Source organism: Simochromis diagramma, unplaced genomic scaffold (genome assembly GCF_900408965.1).
Source record: "Simochromis diagramma unplaced genomic scaffold, fSimDia1.1 OVJJ01000120.1, whole genome shotgun sequence".
Taxonomy (NCBI): domain Eukaryota; kingdom Metazoa; phylum Chordata; class Actinopteri; order Cichliformes; family Cichlidae; genus Simochromis; species Simochromis diagramma.
In genome coordinates this window covers 1-21,447 of record NW_024387045.1, presented here as the reverse complement: position 1 = coordinate 21,447, position 21,447 = coordinate 1, and the positions used below count along the sequence as shown (strand labels likewise).

At 42.9% G+C, this 21,447-nt stretch overlaps 3 protein-coding genes and 1 non-coding gene across 7 annotated transcripts; 2 read left to right on the top strand and 2 right to left on the bottom strand.

Moving 5' to 3' along the window:
- Positions 1 to 2,957: 2,957 nt before the first annotated feature.
- On the bottom strand, positions 2,958 to 19,440 carry LOC120741635 (basement membrane-specific heparan sulfate proteoglycan core protein-like). 4 transcript variants are annotated; one of them, XM_040044609.1, is made up of 4 exons: positions 19,079 to 19,438; positions 18,576 to 18,911; positions 18,385 to 18,510; positions 2,958 to 2,969 (listed from the first exon to the last, which is right to left on the bottom strand). In XM_040044609.1, the coding sequence occupies exons 1-3, from the start codon at positions 19,290 to 19,292 to the stop codon at positions 18,419 to 18,421; spliced, it is 642 nt and encodes a 213-aa protein (XP_039900543.1). In that variant the 5' UTR covers positions 19,293 to 19,438; the 3' UTR covers positions 2,958 to 2,969; positions 18,385 to 18,418. The 4 variants fall into 4 exon arrangements, 3 of the variants coding, with proteins under 3 accessions (XP_039900543.1, XP_039900542.1, XP_039900540.1); XR_005697657.1 differs by having other exon boundaries at positions 18,385 to 18,911; positions 19,079 to 19,440; XM_040044608.1 differs by lacking the exon at positions 2,958 to 2,969 and having other exon boundaries at positions 17,004 to 18,510; positions 19,079 to 19,437.
- On the top strand, positions 5,051 to 9,678 carry LOC120741633 (E3 ubiquitin-protein ligase TRIM21-like). The gene is made up of 2 exons (XM_040044604.1): positions 5,051 to 5,199; positions 7,750 to 9,678. The coding sequence occupies exon 2, from the start codon at positions 7,759 to 7,761 to the stop codon at positions 9,415 to 9,417; it is 1,659 nt and encodes a 552-aa protein (XP_039900538.1). The 5' UTR covers positions 5,051 to 5,199; positions 7,750 to 7,758; the 3' UTR covers positions 9,418 to 9,678.
- Positions 9,699 to 14,590, top strand: LOC120741634. The gene is made up of 5 exons (XM_040044605.1): positions 9,699 to 9,810; positions 10,762 to 11,001; positions 11,091 to 11,312; positions 11,475 to 11,600; positions 13,597 to 14,590. The coding sequence occupies exons 1-5, from the start codon at positions 9,729 to 9,731 to the stop codon at positions 13,632 to 13,634; spliced, it is 708 nt and encodes a 235-aa protein (XP_039900539.1). The 5' UTR covers positions 9,699 to 9,728; the 3' UTR covers positions 13,635 to 14,590.
- On the bottom strand, positions 16,536 to 16,608 carry trnap-agg. The gene has a single exon. It is a non-coding gene; the product is annotated as a tRNA-Pro (tRNA).
- Positions 19,441 to 21,447: the final 2,007 nt, after the last annotated feature.

Below are 21,447 nucleotides of genomic sequence, written 5' to 3'. Positions count from 1 at the left end.
CCACACCGAAAGTATTAAAACCAGCATTTTCATGGATAAGGAAGTCTAACAAGATAACCAAGAGATGAGAAACAAATTGGATGATCACTTATTGTTTTTAGTGTATTTTATAGCTGATTTAATTCACGGGTCAAAACCGACCCGTTAACATAAGAGATGATGACAGAGAGCTAACACAAGAGGAGGGTTAACATTAGTGCGCATTAACCCCACATCTTCCCTGTTTTATTGCTGACTCATGTTGGCCTGACAGTATTGGGGTAACAATGTCTCCTCTGTTTAGCAGAGGGCAGCAGGGTCACATCCTCACTGACACCACCTGTATTTGCACTACAGTCATTCCCTTCACTGACCTTTGCTCTCCTTCTCTTTTCCATCAGGTTGTGTAAAACTGAAACAGGCATTAAATGTTTACTACAAATGATGCTTTACACAGAAATGCATTGTTAGCTGTTTTTACACACCAGCCTGTGTGAACCGTACATTTATTAGCTAATATCAGTGGATACAAGAAAAATGGTATAAAGACAAACACTAGCAGCCTTAGCGTTTCTGTTCTGAATCTCTAATCTCTCACAGATATTCATCAAACCCTGTCCTCTATCAGCTTTCAACATAAGAAAAGTATTAGGCCTCATTGAAAAACAGCCTGTTTGCAGATGAAGTCCTGTAAAAACTATACTTAAAAACATTGCATACACAAATCTGTCATTTATCCAGATTTTCTTGACTGAGTTTACAATTTACTAGAACTGCCAAAAAAACATGAATAGAATCAAATGATGAAGGATCCACTTCAAGGAAAGTGGAAAAGCCTCTGTTAGCTGCTGTTTGCAGCTGGCACAGTCTAACAGAGGCTAATACCAACGCTAACCAACAGTTTAGCATATCGTCGACAGCTCACCTCAGCATGGCTGTCGTCGGTCAGCAGTGAGCTTTATTAACTTGCACACAGTGTTGGGAAGGTTACTTTTAAAATGTATTCCATTGCAGATTACAGATTACATGCCCCAAAATGTAACTTATTCCGTTGCGTTACTCAATGAGAGTAACGTATTCTGAATACTTTGGATTACTTAATATATTATCATGCTGTTTACAACTACGTGAATGTACTATTGCTGTGATTTATTACTGTTACTGAAGGTCCGCGACTCCAAACCGTAGTAAAGGACCTCTGGCTCATACATCGGGTCCGTGTCGGGCTCGTAGCTGAAAACTAGCTTTACTTTGTTGTCTGGGTCAACTTTGCTAGCAGAGACAGAGAGAGGCGTTGAAAGGCTGCTGCAACGGAAGTTATTGTATTGGAGGAAAACATGAACACAGCGTACAGTCGAGTCATCATCATCATCATCATCATCGTTTATTTGTATAACACTTTAAGAACACACCAGGCAGACCAAAGTGCTGAACAACACAGATCAAAACAACAACCAAATTAAAAATACCATAAAATCATTACATACAATAAAATAAATAAGAAGGTGTCAGTTTCCTACAGAGTTAAAAGCCAGGGAATAAAAATAGGTTTTCAATCTGAACTTAAAGACCTGCACTGATGACACTTGTCTAATTTGGAGGGGAAGGTGATTCCAGAGCATCGGAGGCACAATTGAAAAGGCACGGTCTCCTCTGCATTTCAGCCGCGACTTAGGGACCGACAGCAGCAGCTGCTCAGCTGAACGGAGCGAGCGAGGAGGAACATGTGGCTTCAGCAAGTTAGATAAGTAGACAGGAGCCAGAACATTTAAAGATTTAAAAACCAATAAAAGGACCTTAAAACAAACCCTAAATTCAATGGGAAGCCAATGCAAGGAAGCCAGAACCGGAGTGATGTGATCGAATTTCCTACTACCGGTTAAAAATCGCGCCGCCGCATTTTGCACTAACTGCAGGCGTGACAAGGTGCCCGACCCGACCCCTATTAAAAGGGAATTACAATAGTCCAGACGTGAGGTGATAAAAGCATGAATAAGAGTTTCCAAATTGGGTTTGGAAAGGAAAGGCTTAACCTTCGACAGGCGTCTGAGGTGATAAAAAGCTAATTTTATCACTCCATTTACATGACCTTCAAAAGTAAGCGCAGAATCAAGTTTAACACCAAGATTGGTGACTGAACTTTTCAGATGAGAGGTCAAATCACCAAAATCAACATCTGGAGAATCAGTAGAATGATGCAGGCCATATAAAATTGCTTCCGTTTTGTGACCATTAAAATTCAAAAAATTATTTGCCATCCATAATTTAATATCGCTAAGACAGTCAAGCAGTGATTGACATGGGGATGTATCCAAATGACTAAAAGGTAAGTAAAGCTGACAGTCATCGGCATACAAATGAAATGACACTCCGTGTTTACGAAAAAATCGCACCAAGGGGGAGTAAATAGAGCGAGAAAAATAATGGCCCAAGGATAGATCCCTGCTTAAAAAGGGAAGTTTGGAGATAGGTCTAAAATTTGACATAGTAGAACTATCAAGGCCAGGTTTCTTAAGTAAGGGGTGTATGACTGCACGTTTAAACCCACTAGGAACATGACCGGTTAACAGACTAGTATTGATAATTTTCAGGATATAAGGTCCAATGATGGGAAATACTTTTTGGAGAAAGCGGGGAGTAACAACATCATTTGGGGAGCCACAGGGCTTAGCATGTAGCACCAACTCCTCTAAGTCACGCAGAGAAATCGGTGCAAAAGCAGGGAATAGGCTTGAGCAAGGAGCATGCATGGCCGGATCAACAATAGGTGGAATCAGAGGCCTCAGGGTAGCAACCTTGTCCACAAAAAAGGTAATAAACTTATTGCACATAGCCTCAGAGGACGGCAAAAGGTTGTAACCCTCCAAGTTAAGTACAGAATTAATTGTATTGTATAAAACACGAGGGTTGTGAGAGTTGGCCGAAATAAATTGAGAAAAGTAGGAGTGTTTATCGGCCTTAACTGCCCTCTGATAAGTTTTCCAACTAATCTTTAGGGCTTCCAGGGAGACATGCAATCTGTCTTAATAGCTTACTTACAGCTGGGCTCGTCAGGCTCTCTTCTTGGCTGCAGTGGTTATTATTATATTTACATGCTTCCAGCTCCCGTTTCTGCTCGATGACAGCTCCTACTTTTCCTTTTTCTCCCTCCTCTTGCTCACAGACACATAACGAGTATGGCGGTCCATTCTCCCTGCAGCACGGACTACACTGCCCGTGAGGCTACATTCTGCATTCTGCCTGTTAGCTTAACACAACAACAACAACAACAAAAAGGCGCTCTCTCACCCAGGAAACACGCAGAGCGAGAGCGTCACCCTGTAACCATGGCAACCGCAACGCTGCCGCCCGGAACTACAGAACGTAGCTGTCAAACAAAACCCAAACAGTCCTGACCCGCGACAATATGAAACAGGAAAGTACCGCAGTGTAATCCATTTATTTCAACAAAGTAACTGTATTCTGAATACCACCTTTTTAAACGGTAACTGTAACGGAATACAGTTACTCATATTTTGTATTTTCAATACGTAACGGCGGTACATGTATTCCGTTACTCCCCAACACTGGTTGCACAAGACTCCTTTCACAAAGTTTTACACCCTGTTTGAGAGTAAATAAAAGTGGACATTTCTCAGCTCCAGCATTGACAGCTGAGGTAAACGGTGGACCGACAGCTTATCCACAAAATGGGAAAAACTCCGGTCCAGAATCCGGTCCAGTCCTCGTGGCAGTAAAAACTGTAATCATGCATACATGCTTTTGTCACACCTGACCATTTCGTACAATATAATTGAAGTTTTGGATTTAAAAATTTAGCAGACGTGAACGAGCAACATTCCTGATGAGGCTGGTCAACGGTGTTCAACTAGAAGCCTACGTGGATGATATCCCAGCCTACACATCCCCCTGAACTGAATTGCCTCAGTGAAATACTTGCTCACTCACACCAAACTTCATTAAATGTGAATGTGTTACTTTGCTGGTTCCCAGTTGCAGCTTAAGTGCATCCAATATTAGATTTCCCAGCTTTTCAAACACACCATGAGCTGTGCCATTTTCTGGGCACAGCGGGTTAACACCATATAAAGATTTCATGATGTTGTATCTCCAATAACAGGTCACGGCATTTCGCTCTCGAGGCAGCCAGTGCCCTCCCTGCAGTCCCAAAAGGTTGATTCGGTTCATCTTGACACACACCTGTGTGCACTTATATTCAAAAGGTTCCTTCATGTAATGATCTGCTAGAGGGTGTGGGGGGGCACAGCCCCGTCCTCCAGGGCATGAAGCAGGTATGGAGGAGATCAAAACTCCAGACATCCAGAGGCCCCCAGAACACAAGAGACCAAGGAAGACCAACAGAGGGGCAGCCGCGCCACTGTCCCAGAAAGAGCTGAGGAGAGTCCCAGATGAGGGTTCACCCAGCAGCCGCGGAGCAGAAGCCAAGGGGAGTTGCAGTGACGCGCCCGTGAGCTCCGCCGGCAGCCAGCTGTGCCTGAGTGACCGAGCCCCAGGCCGAGAGGCCGGGGGCACCCCACCTCCGAAGTGGCCCGAGCGAGCCCCAGGCTCCAGGCCCCGATAAGCAGCCGCCAAGGAGTGAGCCGGTGTGTACCTGGACGCCCATCCCCAGACACAAAGAACCACCAACGAACCGACACCTGAGGGAGTCCGCCACCGGATATGAACTTTTTTCAAGACAGTGAATCTTGAAACCAGAGAAAAAATAGAGAGTTTTAACTTGTTCCATTGGCAGATTTTTTTCACTTATTTCAAGCTAAAATATTTATTAGAAACAAAGTGAATAATATTATTTTATTATCACGTTGATGCAGCACATGGTTCAGTCAGCTTTGTATAAACACGTGTTAGAAATGTTCTTCAATCAGCTCTTTTTACTCTCATTTCACAGCCAGTACTTTTTACTTTTACTTGAGTAAAGAAGTTGAAACAGTACTTGGAGTATTTTTAACAGTAGTACTTCTACTTCAGTACACACTGTGTGTACCTCCCACCCGCTGCACACAGTCACTGAGTACAGACCGGCTGATTCCTGTAAAGGCAGAGGCAGGAAGAGGCGGAGCAACACCTGAAAAACAAGAAGCTCAACGTCATTTTGCAGAAGTGAAAGTGTGAGAGAGCAGCAGCAGAGCTGCAGTCGAGTCCTGTTTGTCTCTAAAAGAAGATTCACTGGAGTCCATCAGGTTTCTCTCAGCAACAGTGGTGAGTGCAGCTGATCACACTTCCTGCTTCTACACAAATCTTCACTCTGTTCACTTCATCAGGGTCTAGAGCGCCACCTCATTTCTCCATGGTGCCACTTAGGCTACGTCCACACTCGCCCGGATAGATTTGAAAACAGCGCTCTGCGTCCACACTAGTGTTTTCAGTCGTTTTCACAGAGTTGTGCGTCCACATTAAGACGGCTGAAAACGCTTACGTTCCAGTCCTGCGCATGCGTGAAACGCAAGACGATTCGACCGGTCTCATTTCTGTCTGCCGCTTATTCACTTTCCAGCTGTTTGAAACGTCGCGGCAAAAGGTGGAGGAAAAGCACCGAGTTTTAAAATGGACTAACAATGAGGTGGAGTTGTTGCTCCGAGTAACACAAAAGTACAAAGTTGCAAAACCGAGAGAAAATTAAAGAATTTGAAGAAAAGCTCTGTGGAGCATGTGCAGACTGATATTCATCTTTAATAGGACTGTCAAAACTGCTGCTGTATAATGCTCTCCACTATCTTTGTTTAATTGGTCACATGCCTGCATCACATGACTAACATGCATCATCGTTTTAGAAAGTCTCTGTTTTCACGGTGCGTTTGTGTCACAGTGAACAGTCTCCAAATTATTTACTTTCCGGCTGTTTGAATCGTCGCAGCAGAGGTGAGCAGCGTGACAGGAGTGGATGTAGCTGTGGGTAATGAGAAAAGATGAAAAGAACGATTGATAACTTTTTCGTTAAGGCCGGTGCTCTGACACGGAGCCATCAACCTCTCAGTGTCTAACACTGGTCTGCAGACGGCATCAGATAATGAGCCACATTAGATGGACTCTGAGCCCACTGACAGTAAAAGGGTGAAGTGTAGACATTTGGAAGAGAGCGGCCTGACCAGTTTCTCTGACTATGATACTGTAACGCTGACAACATGATGCATTTACTGTGGTGAGTGTGCAAAGACCATGGCAGGTGTTGTGCCGAGGTAGGGATCCCCAACAGGATCTGTTTCCCTGCATCAGGAACATCGGCTGGGCAGGGAAAGCGGACCCAACGCACTCCGCCTCCATCACGACCAACTAGACGTGGAAGGAGTGATGTTTTAGTGACAACATGAAAGATGAGTGTGACCGTTCAGTTTGTGGGTTACAACAGAAAATTATACATTTATTGTTCTCGTGTGTTATCGGACGGGATCATTTTAACAAACCGAGGACATTTTCCTGATAATTATCTGTATCCTCCTGTAACTTTACTGTTTAAAGAGCTAAAACCTCCAACATTTCAGGATCAATAAGTCCTTATAAGACGTGTTTGTGAGCTAAAAATCAAGAATGTGGGATACTGTTTGTCTGTGTCAGCCAAACAACTTCACATCTTTGTAACGACTGTTAAAAAGATGTTCATCCTGTTGATCCTGTTCATCTGGACGCTGCACTGTACAGCAGACACGACGTTGTTCAGTTTGTGTTTGAGATGAACCAGTTTGTCTCTGAATGTGTTGCTGGGTCTCCACCAGTTACTCTGACAACTGAAGGTTCAAGATTTTTATTTTGGCATTTGCACACAGGACCAACAGTCCATGCACAGTGGAATACTTGTGCAGAGCTTTCCAAGTCAAATCACACTTTAACAATATAAAGACAGAAAAAGCAGAAGGATAGAAATGAAGTCCGGAGTAGGGTAGTCGTACTATTTTCTATATACAAAGAAAAAGAAGAAAACGTACAGAGAGTGTGTAGTTCTCTACCTCTTATCGCACTCACAGTATTGCACATTTGTTCCACAGATCTGTTTCACAAGTCTGTTGTGAGTGTATTGCCCGATGGTCAGTGAACCGATGATACATTCAAAATGAGGTTAAGTAGTGCTGTGTTATTTTAAGTGTTCAGTGTGTTTTTGTTTGCCGTCAGTCTGACAGTTGTGGGGAAGAAGCTGTTGAAGAATCGTGTTCTGTGTGTGATGCTGCTGTCCGCTCTGTTGTGTCTGAGATTGTATGTGCAGCTTTGTATGTGCAGGTCCAAGATGCAAGTGTTGTTCCCATAATCCTCTCTGCAGACTTTATGATTCTTTGCAGAGCCTTCCTCTCTGTCTGTGTAGTGTTTCCATACCAGACAATGATGCCTGCGGTGAGGATGCTGTCTATCAGTCCTCTGCAGGCCTGGGTGAGAGGGTGGTGGTTCATGCCAGCTTTCCTGAGCAGCCGAATGAAATAAAGCCTTTGCTGGGCTTTTTTCACAGTTGCTGTAGTGTTGAGAGTCCAGCTCAGGTCTGAAGTAACCTGCAGTGCCAGAAATCTGTGGCTGTTTGCCCTCTCCACCTCCGTCCCTTTGACGATAAGAGGTTGCAGGGGAGGGAGTTCTTCCAAAAGTGCAGTATTCATTCCTTGGTCCATGTTGAGGATGAGATGAAGAAGCTTCTGTGATGAAAAGAAACTTAAAGAAGTCCAGACGCTTTTCTCTCCAAGCTCCTCAGACTACTGACGCTTGTTTCTCTCTTTGTAAAAATGAAATTTAAAGTGAATTTTGAATCAAATGTTTCTTTTCTTTCTCCCTCAGAGTGCAGACATGTCTGCTGCCAGCAATCTGCGATCTGAAGATCAGTTTCTGTGCTCCATCTGTCTGGATGTGTTCACTGATCCAGTCACTACATCATGTGGACACAACTTCTGCAAAACCTGCATCAGTCAGCACTGGGACATGAATCAGAGCTGTCAGTGTCCCATGTGTAAAGAGACTTTCTACACTCGACCTCAGCTGAGGGTCAACACCTTCATCTCTGAGATGGTTGCTCAGTTCAGACGTGAAGCTCAGCAGAAAGCCAGCAGCAGCAGCTCAGAGCAACAAGCTGCCAAACCAGGAGAAGTTCTCTGTGACGTCTGCACTGGAACCAGACTGAAGGCCCTGAAGTCCTGCCTGGTGTGTCAGACCTCCTACTGTCAGACTCACCTGGAGCCTCATCTGACACTGAAACGTCTGAAAAGACATCAGCTGGTTGATGCTGTGGAGAACCTGGAAGGCAGGATGTGCACGAAGCACGATAAACTCCTGGAGCTGTTCTGTAAGACCGACCAGACATGTGTCTGCATGCTCTGCTCTGTTTTAGACCACAAGAACCACGAGTTTGTTCCTCTGAGAGAAGAATATGAAGGAAAGAAGGCAGAGCTGGAGAAGACAGAGGCTGAGATTCAGCAGATGATCCAGAAGAGACGACTGAAGATTCAGGAGATCACAGAGTCGGTGAAGATGAGTAAAGATGCTGCAGACAGACAGAAAGCAGAAGGTGTTCAGGTCCTCACGGCTCTGATGGAGTCTGTTGAGAGACGCCTGAAGGAGCTCATGAAGGAGATCGAAGACAAACAGGAAGCTACAGAGAAACAGGCTGAAGGTCTCATCAAAGATCTGGAACAGGAAATCTCTGAGCTGATGGAGAGAAGCTCTGAGGTGGAGCAGCTCTCACGCTCTGAAGACCACCTCCACCTCCTCCAAAGCTTCTCCTCCCTGAAAGCTGCTCCACCCAGCAAGGACTGGACAGAGGTCAGAGTTCATCCACCATCATATGAGGGGACTGTGGGGAGAGCTGTGGCTCAGCTGGAGGAGACAGTCTGGAAACCCATGAAGAAGAAGATGTTAGAGGCTGAGCTGCAGAGGGTGCAGCAGCATGAGGTGGATGTGACTCTGGATCCTGATACAGCTCATCCTAAACTCATCCTGTCTGATGATGGAAAACAAGTGTATCATAGTGATGTGAGGAAGAAACTTCCAGACAACCCAGAGAGATTTTCTCAGTGTCCTTGTGTTTTAGGAGAGCAGAGTTTCTCTTCAGGCAGATTTTACTTTGAGGTTCAGGTTAAAGGAAAGACTAAATGGGATTTAGGAGTGGCCACAGAGTCGATCAACAGGAAGGGAATAATCACACTGAGACCTCAGGATGGTTTCTGGACTGTGTGGCTGAGAAATGGAAATAAGTACAGTGCTTGTGCTTCCCCTCTAGTCCCCCTCTGTCTTCATCCTGGTCCTGAGAAGGTGGGGGTGTTTGTGGATTATGAGGAGGGTCTGGTCTCCTTTTATGATGTAGGTGCTGCAGCTCTGATCTACTCCTTTACTGGCTGCTCCTTCACTCACAAACTCCACCCATACTTCAGTCCCAGTTTGAATTATGGAGGTAAAAACTCTGCACCTCTGATCATCTGTCCTGTCAATCAAACTGATCAACGACTGATTTAATTGGATGAATGATTGATGTTTCTTGAAGGGAACAAATGAACATGTTGAGTGTAAATCCTCTACAGTCTCCATGTTTCTATAGAATCTGATCATCAGGACTCTGATTCACACTTTGATTCTCATGGAGTTTGATTTGAACAGAAGAAAAGTTGAATCAGGAAATGTTCCCACTGATGGAGACTCGAGCTGAAGAGCAAATATCAGAGAACAAATGTCCAAAAGCTTCATTTCCAATAAAGTTTGTTCAATGCTTTGAGTGAATCCAGACTCATGTGTGGCTGTTATACAGAGCATCAGAGTCCAGCTGAGTTATGTTGGATACAAACTGCTTATTTTGGCTCTGTGAGGAGTTTTGTTCACTGAAAACTGATGAAGTCAACATCACTGTATCAGGTAATGAAGTCCTTCATTTAATCAGACTAACAGCTAGGGATGGGTACCGGTGTCCGGTGCCATGATGGCACCGGTTCTGACATAAACGGTAGTAACCAGACCGAAAAGCAGCGCACATTTCGGTGCTTTTTTTTCCTGAGCTGTGATACACTTCTAGCCAATAATTTTACGTTTCCGAGGATAGTAGGCGGGTCCAGGTACGTGCGTTCTTTTAGAGCAGAGCTACAGATTTAAAATGCCCAAGGCGAAGCGGTCAAAAGTCTGGCTGTACTTCACAGCAAAATATGCAAACTCAGCAGCAACAAGTGCTTTAAGCTGATACTGTGATACTGTCAAAGGAGGTAACACCTCAAATCTGATGAAACACCTGGCGACGCATAGCGTTTTTTTTAAAAGCAGAGAAATGCACCGTATTTGATAGCTTGCTGCGAGACCTCACACCGAGCACATCTACTGCGGGTGGGTTGCCAGTTATCAGACCCGGAGCAACATCCCCCAAAAACCCGAAGAGGAGAGTCCTGGCCCCTAGCCCTGCCAGTGTAGCAGAAATGATGAGGATGATGATGCAGCAGCAGCCGTTCTTCTCTGCGTGAGTAGCTTAATGTTGTCCGTGTGTAATTCACGTTGAGTAGGCTAACCACGTTATTACATTAATGCATGTAAGGTGAACTAGCAAACATCATCATAGCTACATGTGGCTGTCTTCTTGTTTGATGGCAGATGCTCCCTTCACCCTGGCCAAAAAGGCTAAAATGACCAAAGAAAAAGTGGAAAACAGCTAAACATGAGAGGTTTTTGGACCAATTTTGTGTTCTCCATTCTTTAAGCACCGGTTTGAGCACCGGCACCGTTTCAAAAGTACTGTATCGGATAAAACCTAAACGATACCCATCCCTACTAACAGCACACTGTTATACCACCTCTACATCACTCCGTGGGTCTTTTCTTCAGATAAACATGTGATCCTGGAGATCCCTGCACTTCCTGTGAGTACAGGAAGTGATGTCACACTACGCTGTAAGAAGAAAACTGGTGGCACAGCTGCAGCTTATTTCTACTTTAATGGACGTCCTGTTGGACCTAAATCAGAGAAAAACATCACCATTAACGTGCAGCAGTCTGATGAAGGTCTCTACTGGTGTGCTCCTGATGAGTTTGGATCATCTCCTCAGAGCTTTCTGAGGGTCAGAGGTCAGAACACTGACATCACTTCCTGTTTAAAGCCAATCTGCTGAGCTGATGATAAACTGACTGAAGCAGCTTCCTCATCTCTCCTGCAGGTCCTTCAACCACAGCCTTGTTTACAACAACAAAAGAAGCAACAACAACCATAACGTCACTGACAAACACTCATATCTCCTCTTCTTCTACCCTTCTTTCTCCTCCCCCTTCTCCCTCTCCCCCCTCCTCCCTCATATTCCCAATTGTAGCTGCTATAGGTTCCCTGGTGCTATTGGTTCTGGTTCTGTTTGTACTTCATCTTCTGTGGAAGAAGCGCACAGGTATGGCGTCTGTCTCAAATTTTCATCCAAAGTCATCATCTTGGACACATCAAGACAGCCTCCATCAGCGTTTCTATTTTTAGAACACTTAGAAAGTAGATTCAGACTAAAACTCCACAGACACAAATACTAGTATTCTTTCAGATCACTTCATCTTTGCAGGGAGATACCAGTCAGCTCCAGTAAATGATGTCACCTATGCTGAGGTCACCAGTAGAGCCTGGACCAATAAGACTCCAGCCAGCGAACCTGAAGTACTTTACTCCAGTCTGAGGACAAACACTGCAGGTACACATTCACCTGTGTTCTAGCGAGGGACATCAATGAGAGATAAACCCAAAAGTAGTTTTCACTGGGCTTGTAAAATGTGGTCAATGAAACAATGAGAATCTTCTTCTCAAATTTATCAAACTAGTGTTTTGAAAGTGGGATTGACAGCAGGTGCAGTTCACTCTTCAGGTTCCTGTTTCCTCAGTAAAACCTGTCACTGGTTTCATAATTAAAGCTGTACTGTGGTTTTGTTGGTCAGTTCAGTGTTTATAACATGAGGCAGTCAGCAGAGAGAGACGTGGCACTGAGACAGGAAATCCTGCAGCTTAAACAGATATGATCGTGTTTGATGGGAGTCAATTCAGGTTTGTGTGTATGACACAGTGTAACAGGAGCAGTCGGCCTGAACTGAAGATTGAAAATAATCTGAGCAGATTTGGTTTGTTTTTAATCCGGATGTATCTTTTCAAAAATAAATCGGAGAAGCGCACGTTGGACAGTTTAATAAAAATACTCTACAAACCAGCAAACCAGCAAAATTAGGAAAATAACAACCAGTACAAGGTGAGAATGTACTGCTCTCATTCTGACTCTAATCTGAGGAGCAAAAACACTTTTTAAGACATTATTTAAAGACAGGCAGCGAGTGGGCTGAACTAACGAGGGCAGGGTGATGCTTCCACAGTTTAGGCTACAGCTGAAAAAGCCCAGCCAGCTCTCACTTTGAGTCACGTTTTTGGGACTAGCAGGAGAAGCTAGTTCAGTGACCATATTATTTATTCTATTGCCATGTAAATCTGAGGGTTATACACAGTAGTAGCAGTAATCAGATGTAAAAGCACATAAATAGTGAAGTCACCTGAGTCAGTAGTTCATATTCACCCACATCAAAACAGGTGCTGCTGGTGTGGTTAACTGCTGAGAGAAGCTCTCTGTGATGGAGCTTCTTTGTTGAGATCAGTGGGAAATGATCAAAGGTAAAACACATAAACCATGAAGTGTTTTATGTGTTTAAGATCAGTCTAGCAGCTATTTGAATGTTGTGGACTCTGTAGAGGTAAACAGTGTCTGAGAGTAGAGAGAGTGCATGTCAGCAGATACCGGTGCTGAGATACAGGACTGAACAAAGGAAGATGTAAAGTTACCACACAGCAAAAGATGTTCTTAACTTTGTTTCTTGTCTTCATCTCTTTGTGTGACTAGTGTTTAAAGTGAAACAAAATGAGTTCTTTTTCAGAGAGAGATTCATGAAGCCCCTCACAACGTCTTCATAAGAATTAAGATTTTTCTGCAGGATTATTATTAAATGAAAACAATATATATGTGAATTCAGTTCAGCAGGCAAACAGGTTTGATGGGAAATCCAAGTTCAGTGAGTTGAAAATAAATCCCAGATATTCAGTCACTCATTGGCATGTTCTTGTCTTGATGATGTCATCCCAAAAACTTCCTTTAGCACACATGACCAATGCTGACATCATCACTCAGACCCCTGAGAACACAGGTAGGGAGGCTGCACCTATATGACTCATGTCCCAGTGTTATTACATGCTGAACTGTCGGGGCGACCGTGGTTCAGGGGATTGGGAAGCTCATCTGTAACTGGAAGGTTGCCAGTTCGATCCCTCCTGCTCTCTCTGTCCTGGTCATTGTGTCCTTGGGCAAGAGACTTTACCCTACCACCTGTTGGCCAGAGGGGCCGATGGCGCGATATGGCAGCCTTACTTCTGTCAGTCTGCCCCCGGGCAGCTGTGGCTACAACTGTAGCTGCCTCCACCAGTGTGTGAGAGTGACTGTGGAACTGTACTTTGGGTGCCTTGAAAAGTGTTATATAAATGCAATCCATCATTAACTTTTTTCTCTTTAAGCTTCAGTGTAAAAATTAGGTTTAAAGTTTCATATATTTGTTACATACATATACATTTTAATTAGGTTTTAAAGTTGGTAGGACAATAAATGCCTCACCCTTCTAGTGACCTGCCCCATGACTGCACACACTGTCCCATTTTTACAGAAGCTAAAGGAACCACAGACACCACAGAAGAAGTGTGAACAGGAAGCTGAGGACAGACCTGCAGACTTCCTGTGGACAGTCTCACTCTGTCAGTCACCGTGGGAACATTTACAGGCAGTCATCAGCTTCCTCCTTTCTTCATTCACTCCCATTCATTCACACAGTGATGTCATTGTGGGAGCAAGTTCCTCCTGAGGAACCAGGATTGACGGGGAACTAAAGAAATCGACCTGCTGCTGGTTTGAGTCTGTGCAGCTTGAACTCTGACAAAGGTCTACTGCGAGGTGAAGAGTCGTCACTTTCAGGAGCTGCTTCCATCATTTCAAACTGATCAATACTCTGAACTTATGAACACTCATGTTTGACACAGAGTGTCCTGTGATGGTCCTCAGTCTTTGACCTAGTTTTTGTGTTCGTTATGGACTATGTGTTTATTTGTTCTCTTCTTTCAATGACCTTTGTTCTAGTCCTGTATTGGTGTCTCTTGAGCTCAGGTTCCCTTATTTGTCAGAGTCGTCATTATTTATATTTCTTAATCTCTATTTCATGTTGTTCATGTTTATTTCCTTCGTGTCCAGTCTGTGCCAGCCTCTTCTCTGTGTTTTGTTATTCTTTCAGTCTCCCCGCTCACGTACCTGCGTTTGTCTGTTTTCTCTGTGTTCTGTCTCATTGTGTTTGTAATCCCATCCCTGTGTTTAGGTCCTCAGTCTCCCTCGTGCCTGTTTTGCTGTGTTCTTCTGTGAGTTCTGTGTTTCCTTCGTCGTTTCCTGTTTATATTCTTGTATTTTTATGTTTCTTTCTGAGTATCTTCTAACATTAATAACGCTGCCTCTTTTAGCCGACCCCGTTGTTTCCAAGTCCTGCATTTGGGTCTTGCCTCTGCCTGCCACACAGCTGTTCATGACAGGCACAGAAAACGATTTTGAGCCTAGAAGTAATAAATGCATGAACTTGTTTTCAGCATCACTCTGAGACAGGATATTTCTAATTTTAGAGATGTTGTTCAAATGAAAGAAAGCAGTCCTACATATTTGTTTAATATGTGCATTAAAGGACATGTCCTGGTTAAAAATGACTGGTTTCATCTCAAAGCTGGCCAGTTGGACAGGAAACAAAACAAGATGTTATTTACATATGAGCATCACACTTTACCTGAAACACACAAAGAATCTTTCTAATAATAGAAAACAGTTTCAAACCTGCAGGATTAAAGTGATGAAAGTTTGTGATTTAAATTTGTCTCATAAAGGTCCAAAACCTGCTGAAGGTTCAGTTCAGTTAGTATCTGTAACATGACGACTGAACATGAAGGCAGACGACCTGTTTTCATCAAACAGGAAACCACAGCTGCTGTGTTTAGCATCGCTCCTGCTGATTGGGTCTGTTATGTAGACGATGTTTCCTCTATTAAGAACAGATTTTCCACTGTGTGGACAGAGTCGATAATCGTCCTTGTCTCTCAGAGTTTCATTGTTTGGTTTTCAGTCTAAATGTTGCCATCAGTCACTGTCAGTTTGGGCACCGAACCTTAAACACGCGTGTCAAAAATAAATCTACATTAGTAATGCATAAACAGCAAACCAGCAGGATCTCTCTGTGCACTGTGAACACTGACTGAGGCTCATGTGATGCAGTGGGTTGTCTTCTAAATGTGTCTTCTTGTCTGCATGCTGAAGTATTCTTAGGCAAGATACTGAACGCCAAATTTCTACTTACGCCTCCATCCAAACGTGAGTGTCTGATAAAGGTGCTTAGAAAGCAGTGTGTGAATAGCTGAGTCTTGAGTGCTCAGCTGGATTAGAGCAGTAGCAGCAGTTCGTTTACACAGACAACCAGTTTACATCTATAAATGATGATCAGTGAACTGCCATCACTCGTGGTTGAAGCGTTTCTTATGTAGAGCCGGAAAATAAACCACAAGCTTGAACACTATTTTTACTGACCTTTATCTGTGTAGCCTTCCTGTATTGAGCTTGGCAAGGACTAAAATAATTTCCCAGCATTATTTTTCCAACTAATTGTTTTTTTGCTTTAGTTACACTCCAAATAACAGCTGACATGGCATTTCAGACTTTTGCTGTAATCAAATTTGTAAACTTGTATTTAAGTTGGTAGATAAGCTACATGTGTGCAGAAAGCACTGAACTAGATTCCTTTGTGATACTAAAGTATTAATAGTTACTGATGTTCAATCTTTGTGCAAAAGAAAGAAATGTATGTGCATTTTTCCACATGCATTTTGTTAATGTTGTGTCAAAGAGTTACACATTTATAATATTTGATAGATAGCTGTGTATTTTTGTAGTTCTGTGCACAAGTTTGGATTTCACCCTCTGATTTAATCTATTTTTTTTTCCTTTTGTGTCCCGTTTGGATCTTTAGCCATCAGAATTGTTGTCTTAAAGCCAAGAAAGATGCCAAGCGGATTTATTTTACCAAGTGGATCATCATGGCCTTGCCATATTGGTCCATTTGATTGACCTTTATTATAATTATGAATTTATTTTATTTTCAGTTGCTACAAACGGGACAGGACAGGGAGAAAGAATGAAAGAAAGAGAGGGAGAGAAAGAAAACCAAAGGGGAGAAGAGACAGTGAGAAGGGGGGGAAGAAAGAAAAAACAAAAACAAAAAAAAAAACACCTGGGTCACCTGTATGGAGAAAAAAAACAGAAGAGAAAGCAAACAACAAAGACCAACTCTGATTTAATCTAAAATAATACTCTGTTATTTTGTTAGGCCAACATGAAAGACAAATAATTATCTTCAAAGAACTTGTTGGAGAATTAAAATTGTAAGAAATGGAAATCAGATCTCTCAGCTACATCTGTGTGAGGTACTATGGGAACGTGTGATTTCAGGCTGTAGATAACGGATTTCTAAGAGGTTTCTTGCTGGATGAAACCTAAACAAAACCCTGTAACTCTACAGACGTGAGGTGAGCTCGTCCAGGATTTGAACCCGGGACCTCTCGCACCCTAAGCAAGAATCATACCCCTAGACCAACGAGCCACATAAACGCCGTCACCAACTTCTTTTCTGAAAGTCACACATCAGAGCACGTAGCTGAAGCTGAATATATGAAACATTGTCTTGAAAGCTGCCAGTCAAAAGACACAAAGACACATCGCCGTGGTTTTTCCACATTGTGGACACAAACAGTTTCAGGACATCAGCTCAGAGCAACGGTCATTTTAAAGAACTTGCCTCATTCAACCAGACAAGCACTGGTTTCTATGCTTTAGTGCTTTCTAGCTAAGATATGCTAACATTCATTCTTTGCATCAGAGAGCAACTTGGGGTGTCAATCTACCAACTCAGGAGGTAAAGCAGATCATTTCCCAGTTGGAAAATTGATGGGATCATTTCCTGGATGCTCCAGTCTGCATATCCATGGACAAGTCATCTTTTCATTTCCAGTCAATTTTATTCATATAGCGACCAATCACAGTAACAACCACCTTTATATTGTGAGGTAGACCCTACAGAGAAAAAACGAACAATCATACGACCATCTGACCAAACCATATTTCACTGGCTTCTCTAAATGATCAGCAAACTTTAAATGCTCTTCATCATGCTTTTTCTTCAGCAATGGCACCATGGATGGTGACCTACATGCCATGCCTTCTTGAAACAATTGTACCTGCTGATTCCAGGTTTTTCTGTAGCACCTTGGCTCTTCAACGACTCTTCTGATCATTATTATATATGGTGAAATGATGTTCTTTCCACCTCTGCATTAAGAACCCAACAGTGCTGACTAGAACCTTCAGTAGTTTAGAACCAATACCTTCAGTAAGTTTTGCAACAATATGGTTGTGAAGGTTTTGAGACAGCTCACTGGTTTTACCCATCATGAGATGTTTCTTTTGTGACACTTTGGTAATGACACGGATCTTTATAGGTCATCAGTTGGGACCTAACCTGCTAATATTAATTTGTAATAACTGTCAGGATGGCTTTCAATTATTGATAAATTTCATTTGCCATGAATCATGATTTCCTATGTCTCATTGCACCTTCCTTTTGTTTTTCTCTGTTATTTCTCATTATTACACGTTAACCCCTGACCTGAACTTTCAAAGGTGAGTGATAAAACATTAATTGAATTACAATATTATCCAAAGAACAGAAGTAAATATAAAATGCAGTTTCTAAATAAATGTGTTTATTATTAAGGGGAAAAACCCAAACCTAGATGAACATGTCAGAAAAAGCTATTGCCCCCTGAATTTAATAAATAACTGCAACCAAGCATTTGTAACAACCTGCAATAAATCTTTAACAGCACTGTGGAGGATTTTCAGCCCACTCACTGTTGCAGAATTGTTGTAATTTAGCCACATTGCTGGGTTTTCAAGCATGAACCACCTTTTTAAGGTCATGTCACAGGATATAAATCAGATTCAGGTAAGAACTTTGACTTATTTGGGTGTTTTGCATAATTCTCCAGCTGCAGAAACCAAGTGCGCTTCAGGTCAGATGAGAACGGATGGCAGATAGTCTCCTAAAGAATTGATATTTTAAGAGGGCCGAATTCATGGTTCCATTTAGGGAGGCAAGTCTTTCAGGTCCCGAGGCAGCAAAACAGCCTCAGACTATCAGACTATCACCACCATATTTTACTGTTGGTATGAGCTTCCTTTTCTGAAATGCAGTGTGTAATGACACACTCATCAGTCCAGGGTTTTTTTCCCCAACAGTCTTGGAACTCTGCCATGCAGGCTGGTGTGCTCCAGTCCCTTTCTTAAAGTGTAGTCATGAGAAAGGGACTTTGATTTGAACTTGAACTAAAAGCTGATCCTAAACTAAGCACAGATCAAACTGATTGATCAGCCATCAGAGGAGTCGGATCAATGGAGCTGCTTCTGTTCCTGATGTTCCCTGTTTGATCCTGGACCTGAACTCTCCCTGCAGAGACAAGACAGTCAGCCAGGGACAGACAACAAGAGACAAACTTATATTTTCATACTGACCTTTGACCTTTAGCAGCACTGTGGTCTCTCTTGAAATGCTTCTTTCTTTGCTGCTGACACTACAGCTGTATTCTCCACTGTCTCCATCTGTGGGCTGTTTCAGGGTCAGACTGAGGTCTCCAGTTCTCAGCAGGTCTTCATTCATCTTCGTTCGGTCTCTGTAAACCTGGTGCTGTTTGTGAGGCTGGTCAGAGCCGTTCTCATACACGTGAACCAACACTGATGGTACAGGGTCAATGCGTTTCCACACCACTGTAGCATCTTCAGGCAGGTTTTGTGTGGTTGTGAAGGGCAGCTGGACAGACTCCGCCCCCTCCTCCACCTCCACCACACGGTCTGAGAGGACAACAAACACAACATGAGCTGTACAGACAGCAGTGAATCTAGAAAACACCTTATTAAGCTTCTTTATGCTGCAGTCTGATATTTACATTTAATTATTGTTATTGTCATTTTATAAACAAATACACTGTAACAAATATTTCATAGGTATTTGCACTGACTCATCACTCTCAGCAGAACTGTTTTCTTTCTCTTGATCCCTTTCCCCTCAACTCTGCAGATGTACTTTCCAGTGTCTCTGTCTGTGGGCTGTTTCAGGGTCAGACTGAGGTCTCCAGTTTTCAGTGAGTCGTCTCTCATTTCGTTTCGCTCTCTGTAAAACTGGTCTCGTGCATCAGGCTGGTCAGAGCCGGCGTGATATTTGTGAACAGTCATCGGTGGTTCAGGTTCATAGCGCCACCACTCCACTTCAGCATCTCCAGGCAGGTTTTCTGTGGTTGTGAAGGGCAGCTGGACAGACTCCGCCCCCTCCTCCACCTCCACCTGACAGACTGAGAGGACAACAAACACAACATGACACAGCAGCAGTTTTATTCAATGATTCCAAAGAGAACCTTAATATTCAATTTTAAGCTCAAACTATGATATTTGTCTTTGCTTGTGTTGATTTCCTAAAGATGAAATATACTACACTAATATACTACTTGTTGTTCCTAGAGTATTTAAAAGTAGAATGGGAGGCAGAGCCTTCAGTTTTCAGGCCCCTCTTCTGTGGAACCAGCTTCCAGTTTGGATTCAGGAGACAGACACTATCTCTACTTTCAAGATTAGGCTTCAAACTTTCCTTTTTGCTAAAGCATATAGTTAGGGCTGGACCAGGTGACCCTGAATCCTCCCTTAGTTATGCTGCAATAGGTGTAGGCTGCCGGGGCGTCCCTAGAGTGTGACCAATTAGGTCCTAGAACTGAAGAAGCTTCTCGGATGAGAGGTGAAACGTCTTCAAGCAACTTAAAGAAGTCCAGACGGTTTTCCTTTCCACACTCCTTAGACTACGATGACCTGGATCACTGAGAACCTTCACAGACAAGATCCAAACTACAACTCACATTTGATAAATGTTATCATTAATTCCACTTTTAAAAAGAAGCTCTGTAACTTTGCTCTGCTTCACTTCAGCAGCATCAGGTAATGTTCATATGTCGATTCATGGTTTTCTACAGTTTTTGATCTACTGCAGAATATTTTTAAGGTTATCTGCTATAAAAAGCCAGACCAGGAAAATCTCCTTCATGTTTTTCTGTGTTTTATCCTCAGTTACTTTGACACAAAGACATCTGCTGTGATGTTCCAACACGTTCTCACTCCCAACTCGTCAAACGTGTGATGCATGGTCAGGCTCCCTCTGCTGCACTTATGGACGCGCAGGGTACCCCCCTCGCGTCGGGAATTGACGTGAAGGGTCCTCCGATTGAAGAGATTGCTGCGGAAGTGCCTGTTGTCGGTATATTTAGACATTTTCCAAATCACATTGTAGTGACGTATACAGAACACAATAAATTATATAATGTAAACAACTACCTGAAAAACAGGTAGAACGATGCTTTTGTATCGTTTATTGCATTTACGGAGGGAGTGATGTATGCTGGGTAATGGCACAGCTAGCTACTGGGTTTATTCACCCGCTTCGGCTGTTATCAGTCCCATAGATATGGGCCATCTCCTGCTAGATTGTTCAGAAGGTTGTTCTCATCCATCCAGATGGAGGATCACTAACAGGAGCGTGGAAGACTCCAGAATCCACTCTGGCTGCAATCCGGTGGATATGCAGTGTGTACAGGTAAGACCATTTAAACGGACAGCATTTATAGAATGACCATTAAAAGTCAGCGAGTGTCAGTAATGTTAATGTGGTTATGTTAGTAATACACCGAGTGCTAATATAACAGCTTTAAGATGCATTTGTAGATATTATTACGTGTTTTACCGTCTTTATGGTGCTAGCTTAAAGTTACGGTGTAAACGTTAGCTTATATTGGAGTAAAGCTGTTACTGGTTAAACGATGTTAGCACAGAAATATTAGCTTCTGTCATGACTGATGAAGTTACTGGTTAATAAAGTTTTCAGTAAAGTGTTTAATCACAGCCACAGATTGACAGCAAATATCTCGATTAGCTTCAGTGCATCTGTAATAAATATGTGCAAGTTTCAGTGCTTCGTTTAAACTGTATGATACTTATACTGACCCAGGGTCAGTGTAAAATACAATCCTAGCTGTGTGAACAAAGCCTGGCTCCTTTAATCCTGCATGACAAACCTCAGGATGCAGGTTATTATTACTCTTTCCTGCTGACACACCTGTCACACCTGAGAGTCAGCTAGAAACTTACAGTGACGTGGACATCATGCAAAGACTGCCAGACTCTGTAATACTGCAAATGATCAGTGACTCAGGTTAACACTAAACTTTAAACGGCACCTCTGTGTCTCTGTGTGCTGAACATCTAGGATTGAGTCAGGCTGCATCAGCTGAAGCTGTTCTTTGTATATCATCAGATTTTTTTATTAAGGTGTGGGGGGGATAAATACGTA